We start from the raw sequence: 24741 nt of genomic DNA on the forward strand, positions 1-24741 counted from the left end.
AATTAGATCTTCTAGCCTCGCAACCCATAATCCCCTGGCCTGGGCTGAGAGGCTCCCTATTCGTCCATGGAAAGAAGCAAAAACCCTAAAACACAAGCATTTCCTCTTGAAGAGCACAGAAAAAAGACAAATAGCATATTTTCTTTATTTGCTGATGACATGACAGTTTGCTTAGAGTATTCAAGAGAGTGAATGTGAAAAGAAAGAAATAAAAGCTAACAAACAAAAAACACCAGTGGTTTCAGGAAGCAAATATAAAATCAGCCCATAAAAGTCATCAAGCTTTCTGTATTTTACCAACAAAAGCCAGCAGGAGAGGATAGAAAAAGAAATTTCATTCAAAATAAAAATAAAATGTAGAAAATCTCCAGGAGTCAGACTACCAAGATTCACTCAGGACTAATATGAATCCAACTATAAAACACTTTTAATAGAAAAAAAAGACACGGAGATACTGCAGGATCACAGTTGGAGCTATGCCAACATAAGTGATGAAACTAGAATTAGTGCCATATCGATCAAATGTCTAAGGGGTCACTTTATTGAACTAGACAACATAATAACTGAAATCATCTGGAAGACCAAAAGGTGAGGAATCTCAAGGGAAGACATTTTTCAAAGGGGGAGGGAGAATTCAAGGGACTTTCACGCGGCTGTATTTCAAACTATCCAAAAAATTAGCAATGTTCAAAAATATTTAGAAAAAAAAAGTTACTCAATCAGAAGATCACTGGGAGGAAAGAATGAGATATTTGTGATGGGCTTTGGAAACTTTCCAGTGTTATCTGAATGACAGCGAGTGTCTTTACTACTCAAAAAAATAGAAAGCAGCTTATATAAATTGAATTCAGATGAATATCTAATGCCGTATCTCACTTTCCACAATAAACTTCAGTTGAACACATTGTGACATAAAGGGAATATAATCACGGACTATAATAAAGGGTTCGTTCGTATGGACATTTCAGGGGAAAGAATTTTGGAAAAATTGTATATGATAATGAAGAGTGAAATAACTAGAAGGAGAACCAGGTTGATGTATTACGGTGCAATACTGCAAAGGTACACTGTGATGAAAGCTTCAGAATTCTTCACTAGTACAGTGACCAATGGGGACTTCGGAGAACTAAGAGGAAAACACACCTCCCACCTGTCAGTCAAGAGGTGGAAGACAAGCAGTAAAGAATGCAGTAGCCTCTTCAGACATGGCCAATGTATTGATTTGTTTGGCTTGATTATATTTATGTGTTACAAGAGAAGGTTTTGTTTTGTTGGTAGAAGAAGGAGTGGCTGGTCATTAGGAAGTTAATTGTGGGCTTTTTAAATAGTGCGCACGATAGGGTATGCGTATGTGTATGTGTGTGTGTGTGTGTGTGTGTGTGTGTGTGCGTGCCTGTGTCTGTGTCTGTGTCTCTGTGTTTAAAGAAAACAACAAAAATAGGTAAGGACTATCATTTAGTGCACACCTTCCTCTGCTGTGCAAGCACTGTCCTGGGTGCTAGGAATACAAAAATAAAAATGACTCTGCCTTCAAAGAACTTCCATTCTACGAGGGAGATCCAGCAAAATACAAATTCATATAATGTGGGGGAAATGGGAGGGGGAGAGAGCAGGCCATGGAGGAGAGTTGAAAAGTGGCTCCTGAGTTGGTGGCACTGGGTCTGAGAAGTGAGGAGAGTCAAAGAGCCTAACAGAGGGAGGCAAGGAAGGATCGCAAGAGGAAGGTGAGCAAGGACAGAGATGTGGAAGGGAGGAAGAGAGGAAGACTGCTTTCCAGGTGGAGAATATGATTGGTGAATTAAAGGCCCCCAATGAGTGGGGCAGGAAGCAGGAGCCAGAAAAAAGATGGGGGGGAACAAAAGAGGAGAGACCCTAATCATAGGTAGAAACACCACCAATGCCCTTTTCTGTTTCCTTGACCTGGGTCATCTTTCTGGGTACTGAGTCTGGAGGTCAAGGAACAATCCAATTCCCATTTCTTTACAATGGAATGACTTTCAAAGGGCTTTTCTTTCTTTTTCTTTTTTTTTGGTGAGGCAATTGGGGTTAAGTGACTTGCCCAGGGTCACACAGCTAGTAAGTGTTAAGTGTCTGAGGCCGGATCTGAACTCAGGTCCTCCTGACTCCGGGGCCAGTGCTCTATCCACTACACCACCTAGCTGCCCCTCAAAGGGCTTTTCACCAAAATGACCCTGTGAAGCCCATGGGATAGGGGAAGGAGAGGCAGCCTTGGAGTCAGGAAGAACTGGGCTCCAGTTTCCCCTCTGGCAAATGCTGGGTGGGAGGTCCTGGGTACATCTCTAAAGCTCTCTGGGGACCCAGGCCACTTTCTGAGACTGCATGGCAGAGAAACTGCAGATTTGCCCTGGTAGGGGGTCCTCCCTGGGAACTCCCTGTCCTGATGAAATCTCAGGTCTGATGAGTAAAGAATTCTCAACTCCAACTTAAGGTGAGGAAATTGAGTCTCAGGGGGACAGAACTCCCTTCTAGGAGAGAACTCAGAGATGACGGAGTATTTTACAGATGAGGAAACTGAGGGACAAAGAAGTGAAGTGATTGGCCAACATCACACAGCTGGGAGGGAGGGAGGCACTTCCACCCACATCTTCTGATAGCCCTCTACCTGAGAGTCTCTGAATCATCCACTCAAACACACTCATCCGAAAAGGAGCCATTTCTGCATAGGAATGGTTAAAGTTCAAAGGAGGGGCCGAGGACATGAATCCACCGTGCCAGAGCTCCAGGAGGCTGAGGCACCTCAGGAGTAGAAATGGCCAGATGCCACAGTAGACACTGCCACAGTCCTCTCATGCTGCAATGCCCTTGACAGACTTACCTCTGGTCATCCCCAGGTTAAATAGCGGAGCCTTTATTGAGACCTAACCATATGTGCAGCAGCAGGGGGGAGCTGTGCAAACATCCCAGCCCCCTCAAAGGACCCCGGCAGGTTGTTATTTCCTTCAGTCACAGAAGGAAATGGAGCCTCAGAAAAGTTGGGTGACCTGCCATCATCACAAATATCCCAAATCACACACAAACATCAAAAGAGTTTGGAAAAGCAAATCTTGCTGACCCCTAGACCAGCACCCCCATCACTGTACCACACTGCCTCAGAAGGGAGTCCACTGTCATCCAGCACCACATGTCCCGCAGACCTCCCCTGCCCCACTTCAGGGAGTCCCAACTCCGCCTCTTACCTTCAGCACCAGGAGGCTTGTAGGGGTTGTATTTGGGCTTGGGGGCGACCACTGGAGCAAACTTCTTGGGTGTCTGCTGCATGGACACAGAGATACTGGGCGTCCCAAACGAATGTGTCGTCTCCATCCGAGCAGGGGCGTGACCAAGGGATTCACTCGTGCTCTTGGGCGGCAGCCACGAAGGGTGAGACATGGTTGAGTACTGATGGGAAGAGAACAAAGATGCCTGTATTTGAAGGGATCCAACCAATGAACATTTAAAACAGCAGCAGCTATTCTGGGCAAGGCATTGTCTTGGTGTCCACATCTCTACCAATATCTATGTGTATATCCATCCTAATGTCTACCTATTTCTTTCTCTATAAATACCTCTCTCTCTGTCTCTCTGTCTCTGTCTCTGTGTGTGTCTCTCTCCTTCCCTCCACACACACACACACACACACACACATACACACATTCATTCCATCCTATATGAATACAGTTAAGTTACAACGTGAGAAGAAGAGATGGTTACCACCCTGCAGGATCACGACAGATGTCCCCCAGAAGAGGAGGTGCTTGGGCTGAGCCATAGACCTAGGAGGTAAAGGTGAAGGGGGGACCCCATCCATTCATGGGCTACAGCCGGCAGAAATGCATTGGGGGAGGAAATGCCATGTTGTGTGTAAGGAAGAATGAAAAGGGGGAAGGGGGGATTTGACCTGGAACAAAGGCTGTGAGAAGGGGAGCAATACAAGAACCAGATGACAAAGGGATTTAACTTGTATTGTCCTGAAGGAAGTGGGGAGCAGGAAAGGAGAAGACAGGCACTTTCTCCTTTACTCCCGACATCTGTTTTCTTGGCCCTGGTGAAGCTGCCTTTGCTGTAAACAAGAAGAGTGCCCCAGAATGGATGTCTGCGAGGCACTGGGACAAAGGAATTGCCCGGAACACAACTGGCTCCAGACGATGCAATCTCACTTGTGATCGTCTCAACAACAGTAACGCCATAAGGGTGACGAGGGCCACGTCTATGGGATGTGTGTCAGGAAGACCACCCAGTCTCGTCCTTTGGCCTATACATCTTCCCGTCCACATTTGGGATTCTAGGAAGCACAGAACCTCTGAAGTGGGAACCCTAATTCCTCCAAGTCTTTGGTTAAATGACCCACACTGAGCAAAGAAAAAGACATATATTGGTGATTGGACAGCAACTCTACTGGTGCCTGACAGGTGCCACCCATTGGATGATTCGTTGGGCCCAGGATTGACTAACAGAAGGAAAGGAGGCCGGGTGACCCTTAGCCAATTTCCAGGCATTCTCTGAATGACCCCTGGCTTCTCCCAGGAACACGTCGGCAGGAAGCCGGGCACGTGGTAAACCACGTACAGAGAGGCGTCCCACTCATCGGGCCCCGTGTCCATAACACTCGGCCATCTCCAGCCCTCCGCTTCCCTGACTTCCTTCACGAGTCCACCTAAACCTCAACTCCTCCAGGAGGCCGTTCCCAGCCCCCCAAAACCACAAATGGCTGCCGCTCCCAGAGGGCCTTCTGTCCATTCTGTATAACACATCTTGAATGTGCCTGGTGGTTTGCACCTTGTTCCCCATTTCAGAAGATAAGTTCCAGGGGGCAGCTAGGTGGCACAGTAGATAAAGCACCAGCCCTGGATTCAGGAGGAGCTGAGTTCAAATCCAACCTCAGACACTTGACACTAGCTGTGTGACCCTGGGCAAGTCACTTAACCCTCGTTGCTCCGCAAAAAAAAAAAAAAAAAAAAAAGAAAAGAAAAAGAATAAAAAGAAGCTAAGTTCCCTGAGGACAGGTACCTGACTCACAGGAAGGGCTCAACAAGGTGAGCTGATATGAGAGCTGTTTGTAAAATGGGGTAACAGCAGACACCCCAAAGGTTGTTGCCTCACCTGGGATAACCCACAGAAGGTGCTCTGCAGCCTTGAAAGCGCAAGGGGCATAGAAACAAACACCGCTTACACAAACGCCAGCAAATGATCATGAACCAGTTTGATAAATAGGTGAGAACTTCCGTGCCTCCCTTTCCTGAAGAAGCTGGGGATGAGGGGAGGAGGCGTTACATCAAGGGGCATGCATGGTGGCTGCCTCGAATCCTGTGGCTGACTTGCTGGTTTGGGTAGAAGAGATGGCTCAGAGAGTAGGGGAGAGGCAAGGCGAACCTCTGGAAATGAACACGATGTGAAGACCAGAGATAGGAATAAAGAGTCATTTGTGAAATCATGACAAGTATTATTCTGTAATAGGGTCAGTCACCTGCACGAGAGGCCTGGCTGAGGCCAGCAGTGACCCCAGATGAAGCAGCCAGCCAGCCAGCCAGCTCCTACCCAGCTGGGGACCAAGTGTGGCGGGCTTTACACCAAAGACCCGCCATCAATTCTGATTTCAAGGGCCCTCCAACAGGAGGGGCGGAAGCCTGCAAGAATCATCTCCCTGGCACCGCCCCCACTCAGCAATTTATTAATTGGACTGAATTAATTGAGAGGGGGGCATGATTGCTTCCAGCTGTCTGCTCAAGCAAAGAGAAGGGTCACTCCAGGAAATCCTTGAGCCGACAACTCGTAGAAGGTGCTGCCGTCGGGGGTGATGAAGAGAGCTCCAAATGCTGTCATTCATGACAACATGCTTACAGGATTATCTCCTGCCCTGACACACTCTCCATCATATAAGGGAGCCACATCATAATGCCGCAATAAATCCTTGCTGTTATTATTTAGGTAAAGGGGATGGGGGGGATAGAGGTAAAAGGCAGGGAAATGGGGGCTACCACAAACAGAGGGGAGGCAGAAGATAAGGGCCTGCACTAGAGCTGGGTGATTTGGTAGGCTTTGTCTGACATCTCCTGAGTACACAGCATTGGGTTTGGGCGCCAGAAAAGCATGATGCTCTTAAAGACATGGTCTCTACTGTTAAGGACTTCTTAACCAAATAGGAGAGAGGAAAACACATTCCTTTCTCCTCCTCTCTCTGTCTCCCTCCCTCTGTCTTTCTGTCTGTCTCTCACTCTGTCTCTGTCTCTGTCTCTGTCTCTCTCTCTCTCTCTCTCTCTTTCTCAATCTCTCTCCCTGTTTCTCTCTTTCTGTCTCTCTGTCTCTCCATCCCTCCCCACTCCTCCAACACATGCAACCCAGGGATGTTTCAGACATGGAGCAATGGGAGAAGATATGAATGGAAGTGAGGTGACGCTGAGCTCTCAGGATTCTGGCTATAGCTGTGACAACTCGGCCCTTCCTGTGCTACAATGAGAGTCTCCTCTATGTCACACCCAGAAAGTGACCATCCGACCTCTGATTCTAGGCCATGATGTGTGGTGAGGTTCCAGACCCCTTGGTCCTCAGTCTCTGGATCTATAAAATATGGGGCATGGGTCAAACCATGGCGAAAGTCTAAGCCTCAATTCTAAGTCACTTCCCTTTTCCTGTGGGTCAAATGTGTCCTCTCTGACTTGTGGCTGAAAGTCCGCCCTGTTTGCCAGGGTCCTGGGCTCTGCCGAGAGACACCATGCAAATGATGGGAGGGACGAAAGAGAACCAGGCCTGAGGAGGGGCAAGAAGCCCAGGGCCAGCAGACCCGCCCTTGGCCAGTCTTACTTCCTCAAAGTTTCCCTGATTTTAGAAACAAAGTTTAGCTCCAGCCTTTGTATCATTTTGAAAGCAAGAAGTGAAAGGGATGAACCTATACCTCAGCAAAAACAAAAACCCAAATGAGGCCGGGAGAAAAGGAGGGGAACCAGGCCTCCCTGGGCAAAGGGGACAGGCTGACTGCAGCTGGGCAGAAGGCCTTGGCCGCCCCGAGACCTCTGGTTTTGGGAAGTGTGGCCCGAATAGTGAGATCCTCAAAGGAGAAGCATAGGGGTTTCACCTCCTCATCTTGGCTTTCCTCTTCTCGACTCTGTCCTGCTGACCTCTCCATGACCAGCTGAGCCCCATGCCTGCCTCCCAGAGCAGACCCATCCAGGGCACACGCCTGAGGGTTTCTGTAAATCTCTATGCCCTGTACTCCGGCACAAGTCTTTGGAGAAGAACTTTCTCTTCACGACCCACCAAGGTCCCAAGCTGCCTGACTCAGGCCACCTCCCACAATCCGCTGTTGCTACCACTCTCCTCCTGCCCCATCTTCTCCTGTGCTCCAAGTCTCTCCCTTCTCTTCAACTCCCATTTCACAGCCTGTGCAGGCTGGAGCCTGGCACTGCCCGTTTACATGCTTGCTAGCATCATCCCTCCCCCACGTAAACTTCCCAGGCCCCTCCCTGTCCCTCATCCCCCCAACCCTCGGTGACTCTCATCACCCAGTGAGTCTACACCCACGCCGACAGCTAAAAGCTCCTGGAGGGGATATGGAAAAGGTGCTGAGGGAATTCTTGGCAAAGCGACATTTCCCCCTGCCCTGGGGGCTTCTCTATGCCCTCCACTGCCTCCATCCATCTCTTCATATCGCACTGACCATGGCGGCAGTCTCAGACCTTCGTGGGATCCTGCATAGATAGATCTCAAGCCACATGAGATCCCAGGGCCTCGCGTTCAAGCCCCTCAATTGACAGACGAGGAAGCCGAGACCCGGAAAGTGTAACTTCACTACTGTCACAGGCAGCAAACCATGGGGCGCAGGATTGGAACCCAGGTTGTCCCCCTTCACGGTTGTTCCTCTTTGCCCTAAGGTAGTTTGCCTTCTGTTCTCTCCTTGAGTGAAACCCAGTGCTGGGTAGGAGGCCTCTCACTCCTAGCCGAAGAGCTGCCGACATTTGGATAAGAAGATCGAGACGAGATTGACCTCCTCTGAGTTCCTCAGCACCTCCACACACTCTTCTTTCCCTCCAGCCACATGGGGAGAGATCGCCCCATCCCCAGTCTTTGCTAAGGCCAGTGTCTCTGCCTTTCATTACGCACCTGCCCCAGTCCCCTGCGGCACTGCCTCTCTCTCAGAGGCCTCCATGTTCCCCCCTCTCTTCTGTCCCCTTACACTAAGCCAGCACACGTGCCCAGGGACCCCCAGGGACTCTCAAGCTGCCCTCCTCCCTGGCATCCCCTTCGTGAACCACTCCTATTCTCCATCCAGAGCAGACACTTCCTTCCACTCACTCAACCATCCCCAGTGCTCCAGTCAAGCCACACTCCCCAAGAGGGCATGAGCAACCTCCTCACGGCTCAGTGAAATGATGGCTTCGCTGGCCTCAGTCTCCTTGGCCTCCCTGGACCCCTTAACACTGTGGGTCACCTCCTCCTCCCTTGGCTTCCCTTAATTCCATTTAATACAGCAAGCATTTGTTCAGTGATGCTGTCAGAAGCCATGCAGGACAGTGGGACACAATGGCTGACCAGCTGGAAAGGAAGGAAGGAAGGGAGAGAGGGAGGGAGGGAGGGAGGGAGGGAGGGAGGAAGGAAGGAAGGAAGGAAGGAAGGAAGGAAGGAAGGAAGGAAGGAAGGAAGGAAGGAAGGAAGGAAGGAAGGAAGGAAGGAAGGAAGGAAGGAAGGAAGGAAGGAAGGAAGGAAGGAAGGAAGGAAGGAAGGAAGGAAGGAAGGAAGGAAGGAAGGAAGGAAGGAGGAAGGAAGGAAGGAAGGAAGGAAGGAAGGAAGGAAGGAAAAAAGGAAGGAAGGAAGGAAGGAAGGAAGGAAGGAAGGAAGGAAGGAAGGAAGGAAGGAAGGAAGGAAGGAAGGAAGGAAGGAAGGAAGGAAGGAAGGAAGGAAGGAAGGAAGGAAAAAAGGAAGGAAAACTTGGCATAAACTAAAATTTTCATAGAATTTTTATGGTAGCAAAGAATTGGAAACAAATAGGAACCCTGTCGGGACGGGAATGGCTGAACACATGGGGGTACAGTAATGAAATGGAATATGATTGCACAATAGCAATGAAGAATGTGAGCAATTCAAAAAAACAAGAGAGAACTTGTATGCACTGATGCAGAGAAGGAGGCAGAGCCCAGATGGGAAGCGGCCGTGCCTCTGTCAGAGGACACGGCTTCACATCCTGCCTTGGCTGTGTACTAGTCGGGTGACCCCCTGGGAAAGTGGTTTAAACTCCCTGGGCTTCATTTTCCTTCTCTGTAAAATAAGGGAGTTGCACTTGGAGACATCTGAGTTCTTGACAAGTTCTGGGTCTATGATTTTTAGAGCCCAAAAAGCCCAATCTAGACACTGATTTAATAAAAAAATAAAAAAACAGGGGCAGCTAGGTGGTGCAGTGGATAAAGCACCAGCCCTGGATTCAGGAAGACCTGAGTTCAAATCCATCCTCAGACCCTTGACACTTACTAGCTGTGTGACCCTGGGCAAGTCACTTAACCCTCATTGCCCCGCCAAAAAAAAACAAAAACCAAGATATATATAAAGATGACAGTAAAAAACACAAAGTGGATAACAGAAAACACCCCATTCTATTTCCAGAGAAGTAAAGAGTAAACACATACCCCTCCCTTAATGGAGGATGGGATGGGATGATGTCTACCAATGGGGATCATTACAAATGCTGTCACACAGAAGGAGATGCATTGGGTTCTTTGGCTGAACTGCTTTCCTCTGTTATAAAAGACATTTCTACAACAGAGGCAATTTTCAAGAAGGATCAATGAGCAAAAGTGAGGGAGGGAAAGAGGGAAGGAGGGAGGGAGAGAGAGAAGGAAGGAGAGAGGGAGGAAGGAAGGAAGGAACAAAGGAAGGAAGAAAAGGAAGGGGGAAAGGAAAGAGGGAAGGAGGGAGGGAGGACAGAAGGAAAAAAGTATCAAAGCATTTTTAAGAGAGGGGAAAAAAGAATGGAAATCTGTGGATGGCATCAAAGCCCAGCCTGATCCCAGTCTCCTACGTAGGGTGTGATATGGCAACAGTGAAATGTTTGCTCCACAGGCTTAGCCCGAACACCTCTGCTTTCATTCATGAACAAAAGTCCCATAAGATCCATCGTGAACTTTATTCACTTCAAGAAGTTTTCCTATGAATGAAATTGGGAGCAAGAATGCCTGAACCTGTCCTTTTTTTCAGGGGGTGGGGAAGTAGGTTAAGTGACTTGTCCAGGATCACACAGCTAGTGTCTGAGGCCACATCTGAATTCAGACCCTCCTGACTCCAGGGTTGGCACTCTAGCCACTGTGCCACCTAGCTACCCTATGCCTTTTCTTCATTAAGATCAGTTGCATGGTCGATAAGATGAATCTTATCAGGGAAAAATAACAATTGGGGAAAAAATAAATAAAGGGGTCTGGACTCCAAATAGGAAGCCTTGAGTTTACTTCTGATTGTGTGTAAACAAAGTGATGAGACAAGATATAAGTCACAACGCCTTTGGACCTTAGTTTCTTCAGCAATAAAATGGGTCGTTGGCCTAAATGATCCCTCAGGCTCCTTGCAAATCTAAAATTCCACAATGTAAAAATGCTAATCTCACAGGACACCTCAAAGACTTTATTTAATTATCATTATTGATCCTTTGGAAGTTTAGCAAACTCATATCCTATTATTCCTCAAAAAGAAAATCTCTTGGAGCATTCTTAGTACACAAAACCCCCCATAATGTGAGATATTTATTGAACATGAATCCTCTTAATCACCAGCAGACACTGGCAAAGGAAGAGGAGGTAAGAGGTAAGGCTCTCATGGGGATAATTTAAAGGCAGTCTGGGTAGCAGCAACAACATCCACCACACAAAACACAGGTGACAACAGCGAGAACAATAGTAATGGCATTTGTGTGACATATGGCACAAAGAGGACCCCCTTTGATCCTCACAACTGTGGGAGTCAGGTGCTACTGTAGACATTTTACAGATGAGGAAATTGAGGCAGACAGAGGTTAAATGACTTGTCGAGGGTCACACAGCTAATAAGTGTCTCAGACCAGATGTGAGCTAAGGTCTTCTTGACTACAGGCCCAGCATTCTATCTTAGCTACCTGGGTAATGGATCGGGAAAAGGCTTCCAGTCTGGGAAGACCCGGGTTCTTGTCCCAACTCTGACACGTGTGACCTTTCTCCTGGGTGCCCTGGCCAATTCTCTAAAACCTGAAATTGTCAGGAGGGCATCAGCCTCTATTAAAAGGCGTCTTCTCACCCCGGAGTTCCGCCCATTCACGAAATCATGATCCAGCTGTTATCTCTGTTTCAGTCATAGAGACATTCGAGGATGTCCTGCCCTAACATCCCACAAATATTTGTGGGCAGATAGTTGTGGGATTCACACCACTGGGCCACGGGTCAACAGAATCCCACACACTCCCATCTGCTGACTGTTTCCACCAGCTTTGCCTTTTACCAAGCGCCTTCTCTACCATTGTTTTCTTAAATCTATTTTCAGAGGCTAAGATGAATTTGTCTCCAGCTCAGAGTTACCAGCTCCCTCTTTCTTGTCCCCTTCTTTTTCCAAATCATTATCGGATATAACCTCTTCCCCAGTGAGCCTGTGTCTAAAATGTGAAAAAATGTTCCACAAAATCAGCCGTCTGACCCCCACCCCCAACAACAAAAGGTATTTCTAGTAGCCCTTCAGTTGGCCTGACAAAGTGGCTGGTCTTCCTGAAAGAAACCACTTCCTGCTGCCCCTGGAGCTTCTATGTGTCCAAAGGCTCTGACTAGGCCCAAACCAGGCCCACCGGGCCAAGCCGAGGAGGTAGGGATTATGATAATCCCCATTTTGCAGATAGAGGAAGCAATAGCATTTGTCCAGGGTCACAGAGTCCATAAGTGTGAGAGGCCAGATTTGAACTCAGGTTCTCCTGAATCGAAACCCAGCGCTCGATACAAGATGGTGCCAGCCAGCGGCTGAGAGCTAGAAGTGGGGTCAGCTAAGAGCTGCCGATGGTGAGGCATCCTTGCGTGCTCCCTGGGGGCTCCTTGGCCCAGCCCTGGGGGCCGTCTGCGGGTCTCTTGACTTCCCTGGAGGAGACCCCCAGATGGGAGCGCTCTGCACACACACACACCTCCATTTGGAGACCCGACGTCACCAGAGTGAGTGTGACGACGGCAGCACCCACGCTTCCTGCCTCGACCTCCTATCTCCCATTGCCATGCTCCTGTGTTGTCTGCCCACAGCCCCCCTCCTGCCCTCTGGCTCCTGCACCAACCCCACCCTCTCGAGGAGGCCTTTCCCAGCACCCCGGCCCTCCCAGTCCTGCCTTGTTTAGGCTTTCTCTCTCTGATTACTCCATATCTGCTCTAAATGGGATGCATCCAGAGGTCCCCTCTGCCACGGAAAAGTGGGCCCTGGAGGGCCATGACTGTGGCTTTCTCTTGGGCCATGTGGGTGACATTGGCCCGGTATGCAGTTGGTGCTTAACAAGTGCCTGTTTCCAGGCTGCTCTTTAGCCCTTGGGTTCCACAGAGGCAGAACCGGCTGTTGTGTGCTGCATACCCCAACTTGCCTTCCTCTCCTCTTTGAGTCAGAAGCATGAGCCCAGGCAAGACACGTGGGACCCAGAGGACACAGCTGTATCTGTGGCTCTCAGGTCGAGCCCTGAGTAACAACTCTTGAATGAATTAACTATAGGCCTGTTAACGGGGAGCGAAAATAAATGTGCAGCTCATCCTCCTACTTGGACAAAGCCTCTCTTCAGGGAAGAACTGCCCTTGAAGAAGAACAGTCAACACTAAGAAATCAAACATCACCCTGGGAAGAAGTCCAGGCCTCCCCGGTGAGAGGCTGGACAGCAACTCATAGAGCAGAGCCGCTGGGCCCTCCGGCATCCCCCTGGAGCACCCAAGAGTCCGGTGAGGAGGCAGACACGAGGACAGGCCAAGGAGGGGCATTGTAGACGTCCTCTGTAGAGCTGCTTTCAATGTCCAAAAAGCATCCTCCCAGGAGAGCTGGGGCCTAGAACAAATGCGGAGGGGGTGGGTTCACCATGGAGACTGAAGCAAGGTGGACACACCAGAAAGAATCCTGAGCTCTTGGCAAAACAAGCACTCTGCAAGTGGAAGCCAGGGTGCTCATGGCACCAAACACCCGACCCAGAGTCGAGAAGACCTGAGTTTGAATCCTGCCTCAGATAAACTCTCCAGTCTCAGTTTATTCTTCTGTCCAAAGGGAGCAATAGCAGCACTTCTCTCACAAGACTGCCGTGAGAACCAAGTGGAACAACAAACAGAGAGAGCTCTGGATAAACGTGAGGAGAATCATCATCAGCTCACCTTCTCACAGGTCTTCCGGTGGAAGACGCCTTAACCTCGGCACATTCAGAGCCCAACTCTTAAAAGCTGGTGTCCTCCTCCTTCCCGGCCCCCCCCCCCCCGCTCCCCCCAAGTAACAACATTGTGCAACACAGCTGAGACACTGCATTTATCTGTTCGGTAAGAGCGGGGCTCTGTAGGCGCATCTTCCTGTCTGAGGCACGCACTCAGACCTTGGCCGTCGCCCAGCAGGCAATGGGCCGATAGAACCTCAGGGCTGCAGGTCACCTCAGCCAACCCTTGCCTGAAGCAGCAAGAAGCCACCCTCTGCAAAAACCCTGAGGAGTCATGGTCAGGCTCTACTCAAACCTCCAGGTGCTCACGCCATCACCAAAAGGTATGAATTAAGGGAAGACTGTGTTCCAAGTTCTAGGGCTCCAAAGAAAGGCAAAAATGCAATCCCCAACCTAAAGGAGGTGACATTTCTATGCAAAAGACATCATGAAAATAACTAGGGGCATGCATGTGTGTAATTGTGTGTGTTTCTGTGTGTATGTATACATACACACGTGTGCCCATGCATGTGTAGTGTATGCCTGGATATACATTACATACATGTAATGTGTGATGTGCAATGTATATGTATTACACATATAAATTATATAGATGCACGAGTATATATTACTCTATATATTACAAATAGGAAATTATATGAAGTACATAGATACATTTATACCATATAGAACTACAATACTATATAAGTAGGATAAATACAGAAGAGATGGAAGGCAATCCCTAGTGGTGGTCAAGGCAGCCTAAAGTCCTCCCTTTGGGGATGTTCTCATTGTTAGGAAGTTCTCTGCCTGTAACCATGACCCCTCCAGCATAACTGCCCAGTGGATTTTTAGCTCACAAAAGCTGTGAACCTAAAGGGTTTGCAGACTCAGCTCCCCCCCTTCTCCTCTCACCACCCCATTCAATGCAACAAGCCTCCTTCGGTACATGAATGGTTGAATTCAGGACATAACATGTTCACGCGGCATGCCTCCCCCTGCCCTCCCTCCCACACACATACACTTATGGGCACTGACAGAGCCTTACTAAATGTTTGTGGGATTCAATTGAACTAAACCAAAAAAAGATACGTTTTCTGTCTGTCTGTTTGTTTTGGAAGGGGGACTTCGGGTAAAGGAGGTATCTCTACCCATGACGAAAGGCTGAACATTAAAAAGGTTAAAATGGGCTAAAAGAAGAGGGAGCAGGACTGTTCCTCTGCATCTCAGGAGACTGCCCCATTAGAGCATTTACCAGGAGTAGACCACAGCACATTCTGATTTGGCCAATGGGCAATAATTCATAAGGCTTAGCTATCACCAATCACATAATAAATTCTTAAATAGTCCTTCCTCTACCCATTCAGCAATGCCAGGATCCCACTAACCCAGGATGATAGGATGCCTGACCAGTTGCTTCTACCCCCACCAGTGTACAACGAGGGAGTCACCAGTGACTCAACTGTCCAATGCAATGGTCTTCAACTACTATTGTGACACTGATGATGCCCACATTTCTCTCTCCAGCTCAGAACTCTACTGAGTGTCCAACCCAGAAGCAATGGAAAGAAGAGTGTTGGACCCAGTCAGGAGAGGTCTAGGTTCAAATCTAGCACCTTACCCTTCCTAGCTATGGAACCAAGGGCAAACTCTGGGTTTCAGTGAGCCTTGGTTTACCCATCTGTAAAAGAAGTTGGAAGGGATCACATGTGTGTTTTAAACAGTTGGAACAATAAGCATTCTAAGCATTGCCTTAGTCAAATAAAATCATGTAAAAAGAATTGTTGGGAGGTGGGGAGAATCAGGGGAGATAGGTTTTGCTATTATACCTAAAAGGGCATAAAAATATATCTAGAGCCAAAGTTTTCCCTTCGGGAATAAATCATTCGATAGAGCCTAACCAATCAGTTATACTTGGCCCCCTTTCAGGCCTGTGACGTCTGCCAAGTCTTAGCCGCTGGAGGTAAGCGCGAGCTGAATGAGCACAAGGCTCTCCTTCTCCAGACTCGGCTGCTCTGGGGCCTTTCCACACAGCTCATTGAGCCAGCGGCTCTCATTTCAAAAGGGTTTGCAGCTCCCCTTCCTTTCTTTTTCTGAACTACATGGAGATAAGCTTCAATCATTCCCTTTACTTAGTTGGTCCCTTCAGTAAAAGGATAAGTTCACCCCCCTTGGTTGGTACTGTTTAAATAAGTTAGAGTAGGACAAGGAAAAGGGGAAGGGGAGGGGAGGGAGGAATCATCCACCCCATGAATATGATATGGGAAGGCAAGAGCGGACCAGGGGAGGGTCTTTGTTTCCATGATCTCTGCCCTATGAACTTGGTGAGAACTCCTGGAAGGGAACATGTGGTTCCCACATCATTAACTAAGAACTGCTAGCACTACTTGATAAAGGCTTCAAACCTTCCATTTAATGGGCACTAGAGTCTAACCATCCACGTCGAGTCGGCAAGCACTTACTATGTGCCAGGGACTGTGCCAAGTAACAGGGACACGGAGAGGCCAAAACAGCCCCAGATCTAAAGAAACCCAAGGTCTAATGGAGCAAATAGCACACAAATAACTAATTATGGAGATCATGTCAGAGGGAAGATGCTTAATGCAGGAGGAAAGGAAAAGGCAAGACTTTAGCCAAGACTCCCAGAAAGCTAGAGAATTCAGGAGATGGAGACAAAGAGGGAGAGGGTTACAGGCAGGGAGTCAGCCAGTGGGAGACTGAAGGGCGAGGAAGACAGCACCATCTGACTGATGGGAGGAAGGTACAACACCTGGTATGAAAAAAAAATGGATGAAGAAAACATAAGAAGCAGTGGTAGAATAAATAACACACCACTGATGGGAATCAGGAGACCTGGGTCCTACTTCTGCCTCAGTTACTAACTGGGTGATCCATCTCAGGTGGGATTTCTTCAGGCAGCAATGATCTCCTTTATTCAATATGGTGGTCAGACTCAGTGACAAGAAGCCTCTGAGATCCAACTCAAGATTCAGTCAATGATCCTATTGTCTAGATCAGTGGTCCCCATTTAGGAGTTGGAGAGCATCCAGCTAAAAATTCTTTAATGGTGCTTGAAGCAGTACATAATTGCCCAATTATGTTACAAATATATCTTTTTTTGACAACAAGCTTATGCATGATTTAAGCATTTTAGCTTGGGTTCTGAAGTGATACAAAACCATCATGATCAGACACACATTTATTTGAAGTTTGGATATTTAGAGTTTTCATGATTATAAGTAGAATAAAATTTTATATTTTAGAATTATAATTATATGGTAGAAATTGTAATTTCGAGCTTCAGGGGGAAAGTTATTTATTTCAAACACTTGATAGATACTTCTAAAAGGAATATTGTGATTAGTACATTAAATTACAATGGGGGGTCATTTTTTTGTTGTTGAAAGTAATTCATGGAACAAAAATTCCAGAAATCCTAGGATACCTGATGAGCTTGGCTAGGGGGCTTTAGTTTAAAAAGCAAGCTCACCTGGACATCTCTGACAACCACCACAGCTAATCAAGAAATGAATATGAAGAGGAGAGAAGCTAGGATTATACTGGAGGAACAGCACAGTGTTTTTAAAGACCCCCTCTCTTGTAGAAAAGATATTTATAGCAGCTCTTTTTCCATGAAAATTTCTCTCATCTATCCTGATTCCCCACTTCCAAAGCCACTAGCCTTGCCAATGACCTTTCTATAACCATGAGGCAACATGGAGTCAACAATTCCTTCCTCAAACACCAGAGGAAGGCCATCTTGAATACTTGATTCCAATGGGATCCTTCTAAAGCCATTGCCAATTTACTAGTCCAAGGCCAACAACCAGACTAGATTGACTGGACAAAATCTTGGTTATCTTACAGATGAGGTAACTAAGGGCTGGGAGGTTAGATGATTTTCTGAATGCTGGACAAGTATAGAGGGGAAGAACTAGGATTTGAACCCAAGTCTCATAAGCTATAGGTCAGTCCCTCTTTCAACCACACCATATTATCTCTCCATTTTAGTGACAGTAAAAACTGAATCTTACAAAGTCTGGGGAAATACACATTCACTCAACTAATAAATGGCAGAGACAAGATTGGTCTCTTCTGAATACAGTATTTTTGTTTGTTTTGGGGTGTATGTGTGTGTGTGTGCGTGTGTGTGTATATGAGAGAGAGACAGAGACAGAGACAGAGACAGAGGGAGAGACATGGGTGGGGGGACACAGAGAGACAGAGACAAAGTGCATGCATGTGTGGTGCTGGTGGTTAGCCGCTAAGTATATTTTGAAGTGAAAAATAATTCAACCTTCTAGCTGTGTGCATTATGGATAACTGGGAATTTACTGAAAACGAGCAGACAGAGATCTGGTAAAAAGTTTTAATGGTCGGTTAGATAATGGAGAGACGCCAGGTTTTTTTTTTAGGACCACCCTTTTGGGGAGGAGACCAACAGCATGAGCTACGCACGCCAGTCCGCCTGCAACGCACGCCAGATTGCCTGCTGAGCACTTGACTTCCGGGGTGCGAGCTTAAAAGGCAAGGAGAGAACGGAACTGGGGCTTTTTCCTGCTCCGCTGGTCTCCTGGCTGCACTGTACAGACAGACACGGACTGGAGTTTGACTTGGCCCGGCTCTTGGTTAACAGCACGTGCTTGACTCGGTCTCTCTCCCCAAAGGTGGCTTTGGATTTTGGTGAGTTTTATACAGAATATAGACTAAGTCTAGACTTAAGACGATTTGTATTGTATTTCTACTTTCCTATCCTTCTAATAAACATCACCTTGTGACTACCATACAATAAAAGGTCTATCTAGAAAACCAGAAGCTTCTTCCATTTACTAGTCTGGGAGATAAATTAAGGGAAAGGTTAAGTAGGGTAGATTTATGATCTAATATCCAATTTTAGTCTCACACATATAACCACCCTCTACTAATCCTATCATTCATCTGATTGACATCTGGTTACCAAAGTAACCATGGGCCAAGGACCATTATTTCCTCCCTCTGGAGAATATTGACTTATCCTGGAGGAGGCCTGGAGGAATAGGCAGAGACTAGGCCTTAGAAACAAGAAGACCAGACTTCAAATCCCAGTCCTGACAAACTGGCTGTGTGACCCTGGGCAAGTCATTGACCTCATCAATATTCCAGGCAACTCTCTATGACCAAATTTCAGAGAAGGTGCTGACCAACATGGGGAGAGAGAGTTGCCTCACCTGAGAGTTCTCCATACCAATGAAATCAGATATTTAGTACTTACCTCTAATCATTTTTTGACATTATCATATTACCCCATACTTATTACATTGTTTTGAGCTGTCTTGCATTAACCTCATTTGGAGATAGAAATGATAAATAGACAGATGGAAAGAAAGATGAGAAATAGATACGGTATAGTTGAATGGATGGATAAGTAGATAGCTGTATGAACTGGTGGATAGAGATGATATTTTTAGCCACATATATGCTTGGAGATATATAGGAAGCCAGGAAGGCTTCGTGGCTTAACTGAGGAAGAGGAAGGCTTGAAGACCAAGGGATATCTGGGCTCCATCCCCGGTCCCCTCTGTAATCTTATGTGCATTGCAGAAAGTGTCTTTGCCTGAAAGCCCCCTATCCCTGTGACATCCCAAGCCCAGTCTTTAATCCCCATCACTTAGAATTTAACCTCCTGGAAGGCAGGAAGCACTTCCTCTGTGCCCTTGTCTCCCCACACAAAGCACAGTCATTGGAGCTCAGAAGGTGCTTGACATTTCTTGATGGAATGATGGCGCCATCTGACTTAAAGGCAGATGTGCCAACAGTCATTGCCAAACCTTTGCCGGTAGGCAAGATGGGAAAGTCACAAGGCAAAATTATTGTAGACCGGCAAAACCCCATGGCAGGTCTCTCTCATACTAACCCAAGGCTAGATCCCAAAATGGGCGGGTATCCCAACAGTATGATTCACAACTCAGGCAATATGCTCACGGACAAAGACGCAACATGCTCTTTGGAAAACTTTGCAAAGCATCCCCTGGCCCTGACATTGGCATTCAGGATTGGAGGATGACCCATAAAGTGTTTGTTATTGTTCTGGGGACACTGTGAATTTTCCAGAAAAACACGGCCCCGCCAACGCTGAGGAGGGTTAGTGCGTGCTCCTCAGCGGGGTGGGCCGCTCTGCCTGGCTGCATGCCCCCCAGCCTTCATGGAGCTTACAGAGGACTCAGCCTTGACCTCCTTGCCCATTTCCCTCAGCTGCCCCCCTCCCAGTTCCTGTTCTCAGCTCAGCTCTGAGCCCTTTTGTGGTTCAGGCTGTTTTTATTTATTTAGTCCCAACTCACAACCTGTTTTCCTCACTAATTGGATTCCAAGACCTTGGGTTACACTTCTGTAGCACAATGAATTATTTTAACACTCTTAAGTATTAATGCACGCAGGCAGTGGGGTGTGTGCTCGTGTTTGTGTTTGGCTTTTTAAGTCGGCGCAGCAGAGGCTGAAGGAGACGGCACCCACACGGCTACGGGACCGTCGGCCTCCTGCTTCTGGAGTTACAGAGACGCCTCCCAAGTCTGGAGACCGTGCCCAGCCTCCAGCAGCAGAACTACTCAGCAGCCCGGCAGAAGGGGATGACAGAGAGGGTGAGAGCCAGAGAAACGTCCCAGAGTGGGCAGTAGGACACAAGGATGACAAAGAGACTCACCAGGGCCCTGACCATCCTCTTCTGCTGAGCATGTGGGAGGGCCTGCTGGGGGCGAGGGGATAAATTCAGAATTTAGGGGAAAATGGAAGGAGCCAGGGGCTTCCTTTCAGAACGGCTGGTTCTGGGCCGGCTCCAGCCAGCCGGGCCCAGCAGAGGACACCTGAGGCAGCAGAGCTACAGACGTGGCTGAGACTGGCAGCAGCAGCTCCCCGGGCAGAGCTGAGGAGCCACTACTACATCAAGGCCGAGCCTAGGGAAAGGACCCTTTGAGGAGGGAGATAGGCAAGCAGGGCGGGCTGGTGACATCTGCAGAGCTCCACAGTCTCACTGTTTAAAAGCAAACTGGTCCCAGAAGACAATGACTTTTTCCCCATCACCAGAGAGGAGGGAATGACACTGAACTCTAACATTCCCAGTCTGGCTGGGGAAAAGGAGGATGGGATAAAAGGCCCTGGTTCAGGGGAAGCTGGGTGGCACTGGACCCTGGATTCAGGAGGAACTGAGTTCAAATCCAGCCTCAGACACTTGACACTTACTAACTGTGTGACCCTGGGCAAGTCACTTAACCCTCACTGCCCCACGAAAAAAAAAAAAAAAAGGTCCTTTTTCACTGTAGGCAGGGATAAGCCAGAAGAGGCAGGTCATGGGGCTCACATCTCCTTTCTATATAAAAGTGGCAACCCCCAAATGCTATGTGATCAGAGGCAGCTGCTGTGTTGGATGCCAGGCTGGGGGTGGGAGGGAAGGAAGGGGTTCTCTGTTATAAGTAAGGGATGGGGGGTGGGTAGGTGGCGCAGTGGATAAAGCACCAATCCTGGATTCAGGAGTTCCTGAGTTCAAATCCGGCCTCAGACACTTGACACTTACTGGCTATGTGACCCTGGGCAAGTCACTTAACCCCCATTGCCCCGCAAAAAAAAAATAAACAAATAAATAAGTAAGGGATGGGGGAAGAAATATTGGGAAGTGATTGATGTATGAAAAAAACAGTATCTGTAGCTCATTCCTTTTAAGCAGCGGGCAACTAGCCTGGCAAATCCCCATTCATTTAGGGAGGATTTGGAATATCCATAGGGCTATGCCAAGCCCCAGATGGAAAGGGAAGAGGAGGAGAGGGCCTGAATTTGAGCAGATCACTGAATAAGTCATAAACCTGTGGATCATTAAGCAGTGATGAAGGGCATAAAGGACAGTAAAGATGTTGATATGTCCGAGAGAGAAACAACACGAAGCCCCTTCGCCCTATGGGCAAAAACAGTGGTCTTCATTAGGCACGAGTCCAAGATGGCATGAAGAGAGAAGAACTGGAACTCTATGTGAAGGACATGCTTTATCACATAAGATTCATGTGTCCTAAGTTTTGTCAACTGTTTTATTATTAATTTATTTTTATTCTTTGTTACAAAAAACTTTTAAATCAGCAGTTTTATTGTACTTCAAAGCATAAAAGCTATTCCTCACGTGCAGGCAACACGAAAGCAGACCTTTGCCCATGGTTTCCTGACCTCTGTCAAGGAGAACTCTGGGAAAAAGTGAAGGATGTTTGGGGAAATGAAGGTGATTTAAAAGCAATACAGATAGACGCACACACATGTTTCTATCTGTTAGCCTGGTTGTGTGTGTGTGTGTGTGTGTATGTATATATATATCCATGCGTCTCTTTTATGTTTATAACATAACCTTCATATGTATGCAGATATATCTTCTGTTTGCAACATAACCTTCATGCGTGTAAATAGATCTGTAAACACATATGTACAGTCTTCTGTGTTTGTGGCATAAGCTTCATGTGTACATATCATTTGTGTTTTTATTACAAACCTCCCTGTCTCGAAATGGGTACGTGATTTAGACATAAAAGGTGATACCACAGGTCAATTAGGAGAGAAAGGAATGGTTTATCTCTCAGATCTTTGGAAAGAAGAAGTTTATGACCAAACAAGAGATAGAGAATATTATGAAATGCAAAATGGATGATTTTGATTACATTAAATTAAAAAGGTTTTGTATAAACAGAAGCAATACATCCAAAATTAGAAAGGAGGCAGAAAGCTGGGAAACAATTTTTGAGGCCAGTATTTCTGATAAAGGCCTCATTTCTAAAATATATAGGGAACTAAATCAAATTTATAAGAATCCAAGTCATTCCCCAATTGAGAAATGGTCAAAGGATATGAACAGGCAGTTTTCTGATGAAGAAATCAAAGCTATCTATTGCCATATGAAAAACTGCTCTAAATCACTATTGATCAGAGAAATGCAAATTAAAACAACTCTGAGGTACCACCTGACACCTATCAGATTGGCTAATATGACAAAAAAGGAAAATAATAAATGTTGGAGAAGCTTTGGAAAAATTAGAACACTAATGCATTGTTGGTGGAGCTGTGAACTGATCCAACCATTCTGGAGAGCAATTTGGAATTAATGCCAAAAAGCTATAAAGCTGTGCATACTCTTTGACCCAGCAATACCACTATTAGGTCTTTCTCCTAAAGAGATCATAAAAAAGGACCCACATGTACAAAAATATTTATAGCGGCTCTTTTTGTGGTGGAAAGGAATTGGAAATTGAGGGGTTGCCCATCAATTGGGGAATGGCTGAACAAGTTGTGGTATATGAATGTAATGGAATACTATTGTGCTGTAAGAAACAATGATTTCAGAGAAACCTGGAAGGATTTGCTTGAACTGATGATGAGTGAGATGAGCAGAACCAGGAGAACATTATACACAGAATCATCAACATTATGTGTTGATCAACTGTGATAGACTAGATTCTTCTCAGGAATACAATGGTACAAGATAGTGCCAAAGGACTCATGATGGAAAATGCTCTCCAAATCCAGAAAAAAGGAAACCGTGGAATATGGATGCAGATTGAACCATACGATTTCTTTTCTTTTTGGTGCTGTTGCTTTTCTTTTTTGAGGTTTTTCCTTTTTGCTCTGATTATGCTTTCACAGCAACACTAATGCAGAAATATGTTTAATGTGATTGTACATATATAACCTATATCAGATTACTTGTTATCTTGGGGAGGTAGGGGAGGGAGGGGAAGGAGGGAGAAAAATTTGGAACTAGAAATCTTATAAAAACAAATGTTGAAAACTATCTCTATATGTAACCGGAAAATAATAAAATACTTTTATATTTTAAAAAACCCAACCCTCCCTGTCTCTACACACATGTACATGCATGTCTTGCATGTTGTTGACATAACCTTCATGTGTCCACATATTTTGTGTTTATGATAGAACCTTTCTGTCTACACACACATATACATTTTTATTTATTTTTTAAGACTAAACCAAAGACCAATAAACTTCCAGCTGGGCCTCATCAGTCACTGTCAAGAGGACAAAACTGCCATCTTGTTTGTCACTGTATTATCCCACTGAGCACAGGACCCTGCATATAGCAGGAACTAATGTGTTTGTTAAAGGAATGAGATGATGGATGAATACAGATACAAGAGCAGAGCCACATTCATAATACAATTCCAAGAAAAAGCGACTGGTGTGGCCTAGCAGGGATGTATTTTTAAGAAAGATCTCTACAGTAGCATTGTCATAGGATCAAGCACTGGAAGGTCACCCTCCCCCCTACTTGCATTACAAAAATGAAGGTCCAGTAAGAGGGACTGACTTGGCCATGGTTACACAGGTAATGGCAGAGTGGGGATTTGAACCCAGGTCTAATAACTTCAAAAACCAAAGATAGGGTCTATCCCATAGTGTCACATACACTTTCAATGATGAAAAATCAGTAAGGTCACCCTCCAGTGACAACACCTTAGTTTACCCCATTTTTGACACATGTATCTTTGTCTTCCAGTACAGATCACAGAGGCCGTTGAGGGGAACCAGGCCCCCAAAGGCTTGACTAGAAGAGGGAAAGGTGTGGCCAGTTCTGCCAACCTGGAGATATTTCAAGAATGGGCCCCATGACGGACTGCATGCCTACCCTCAGAGCATCCTCACCAAGGGGGCCAGTGGATGATAAATTTGGGGAGGTCACAACAATCAGTCACTAAACAATCATTTACTAAGCGCTTATCATGACAAAGTGCCCCGGATCACGGAGGGGCTTGGGAATCTGTGCTGGCACGAGCAGGGCCTCAGCATGCCAAGGGGGTCTGTGGCTAGATCCTAAACACTGAGACAAGATTGTACCTTTATTTTCACTAGCATTTAAAAGCATGATTCTGAAAAGGGCTCCACCGGCTTCAGCAGACTGACCGACCCCCAAAGGCTCTGGGTCACAGAAAACCTAAAGACACGACAGCTACATGGACTACGTCGTGCCTGCCTGGGGCCTCCCGTCTCTAGGTCTCCTTTTTTCATCTGTACAAGGAAAGTGTCAGCCACTTCACCTTGAGGTCTCTCCGGATTCTTGGTCCGTGACCTCATGGCAAAGACATAGGGCTTTCTCATAGCCCATCAAACCCCAAGGAAGTGACTGATGGCCCCAAACCCCAGGGCCTCAGTTCCTTTCCTGTTCACTGAGAGCAAAGTCATCCTCTGCACATCCTTATGGGGACAGTGAATAGGAGGAGACAGCCACGGGATGATTTATAAGCAGGCCAGACCCCTCAAGCACTTGGTGCATTGCCAGCTCCCTCTCTTCACGACACAAACCTTAAACACCGCTGCACAGAAACACCACAATGAATCTCCCTCTGTGGAAAATACAGCCCCCAAATCTTATTAAGAGC

General features: G+C 46.8%; 1 protein-coding gene across 1 annotated transcript in view; it reads right to left on the reverse strand.

Moving 5' to 3' along the window:
- Positions 1-24741, reverse strand: part of LOC122745349 (LIM domain containing preferred translocation partner in lipoma) — a 684962-nt gene that overhangs the window by 448456 nt on the left and 211765 nt on the right. Inside the window, exon 4 of the mRNA XM_043990587.1 lies at positions 3198-3399. Within this exon, the coding sequence (XP_043846522.1) occupies positions 3198-3390 (193 nt within the window). The 5' untranslated portion in view covers positions 3391-3399. The remainder of the gene's footprint in view (positions 1-3197; positions 3400-24741) is intronic.

The sequence above is a fragment of the Dromiciops gliroides genome, chromosome 3 (genome assembly GCF_019393635.1).
Source record: "Dromiciops gliroides isolate mDroGli1 chromosome 3, mDroGli1.pri, whole genome shotgun sequence".
NCBI classification, from domain to species: Eukaryota; Metazoa; Chordata; class Mammalia; order Microbiotheria; family Microbiotheriidae; genus Dromiciops; species Dromiciops gliroides.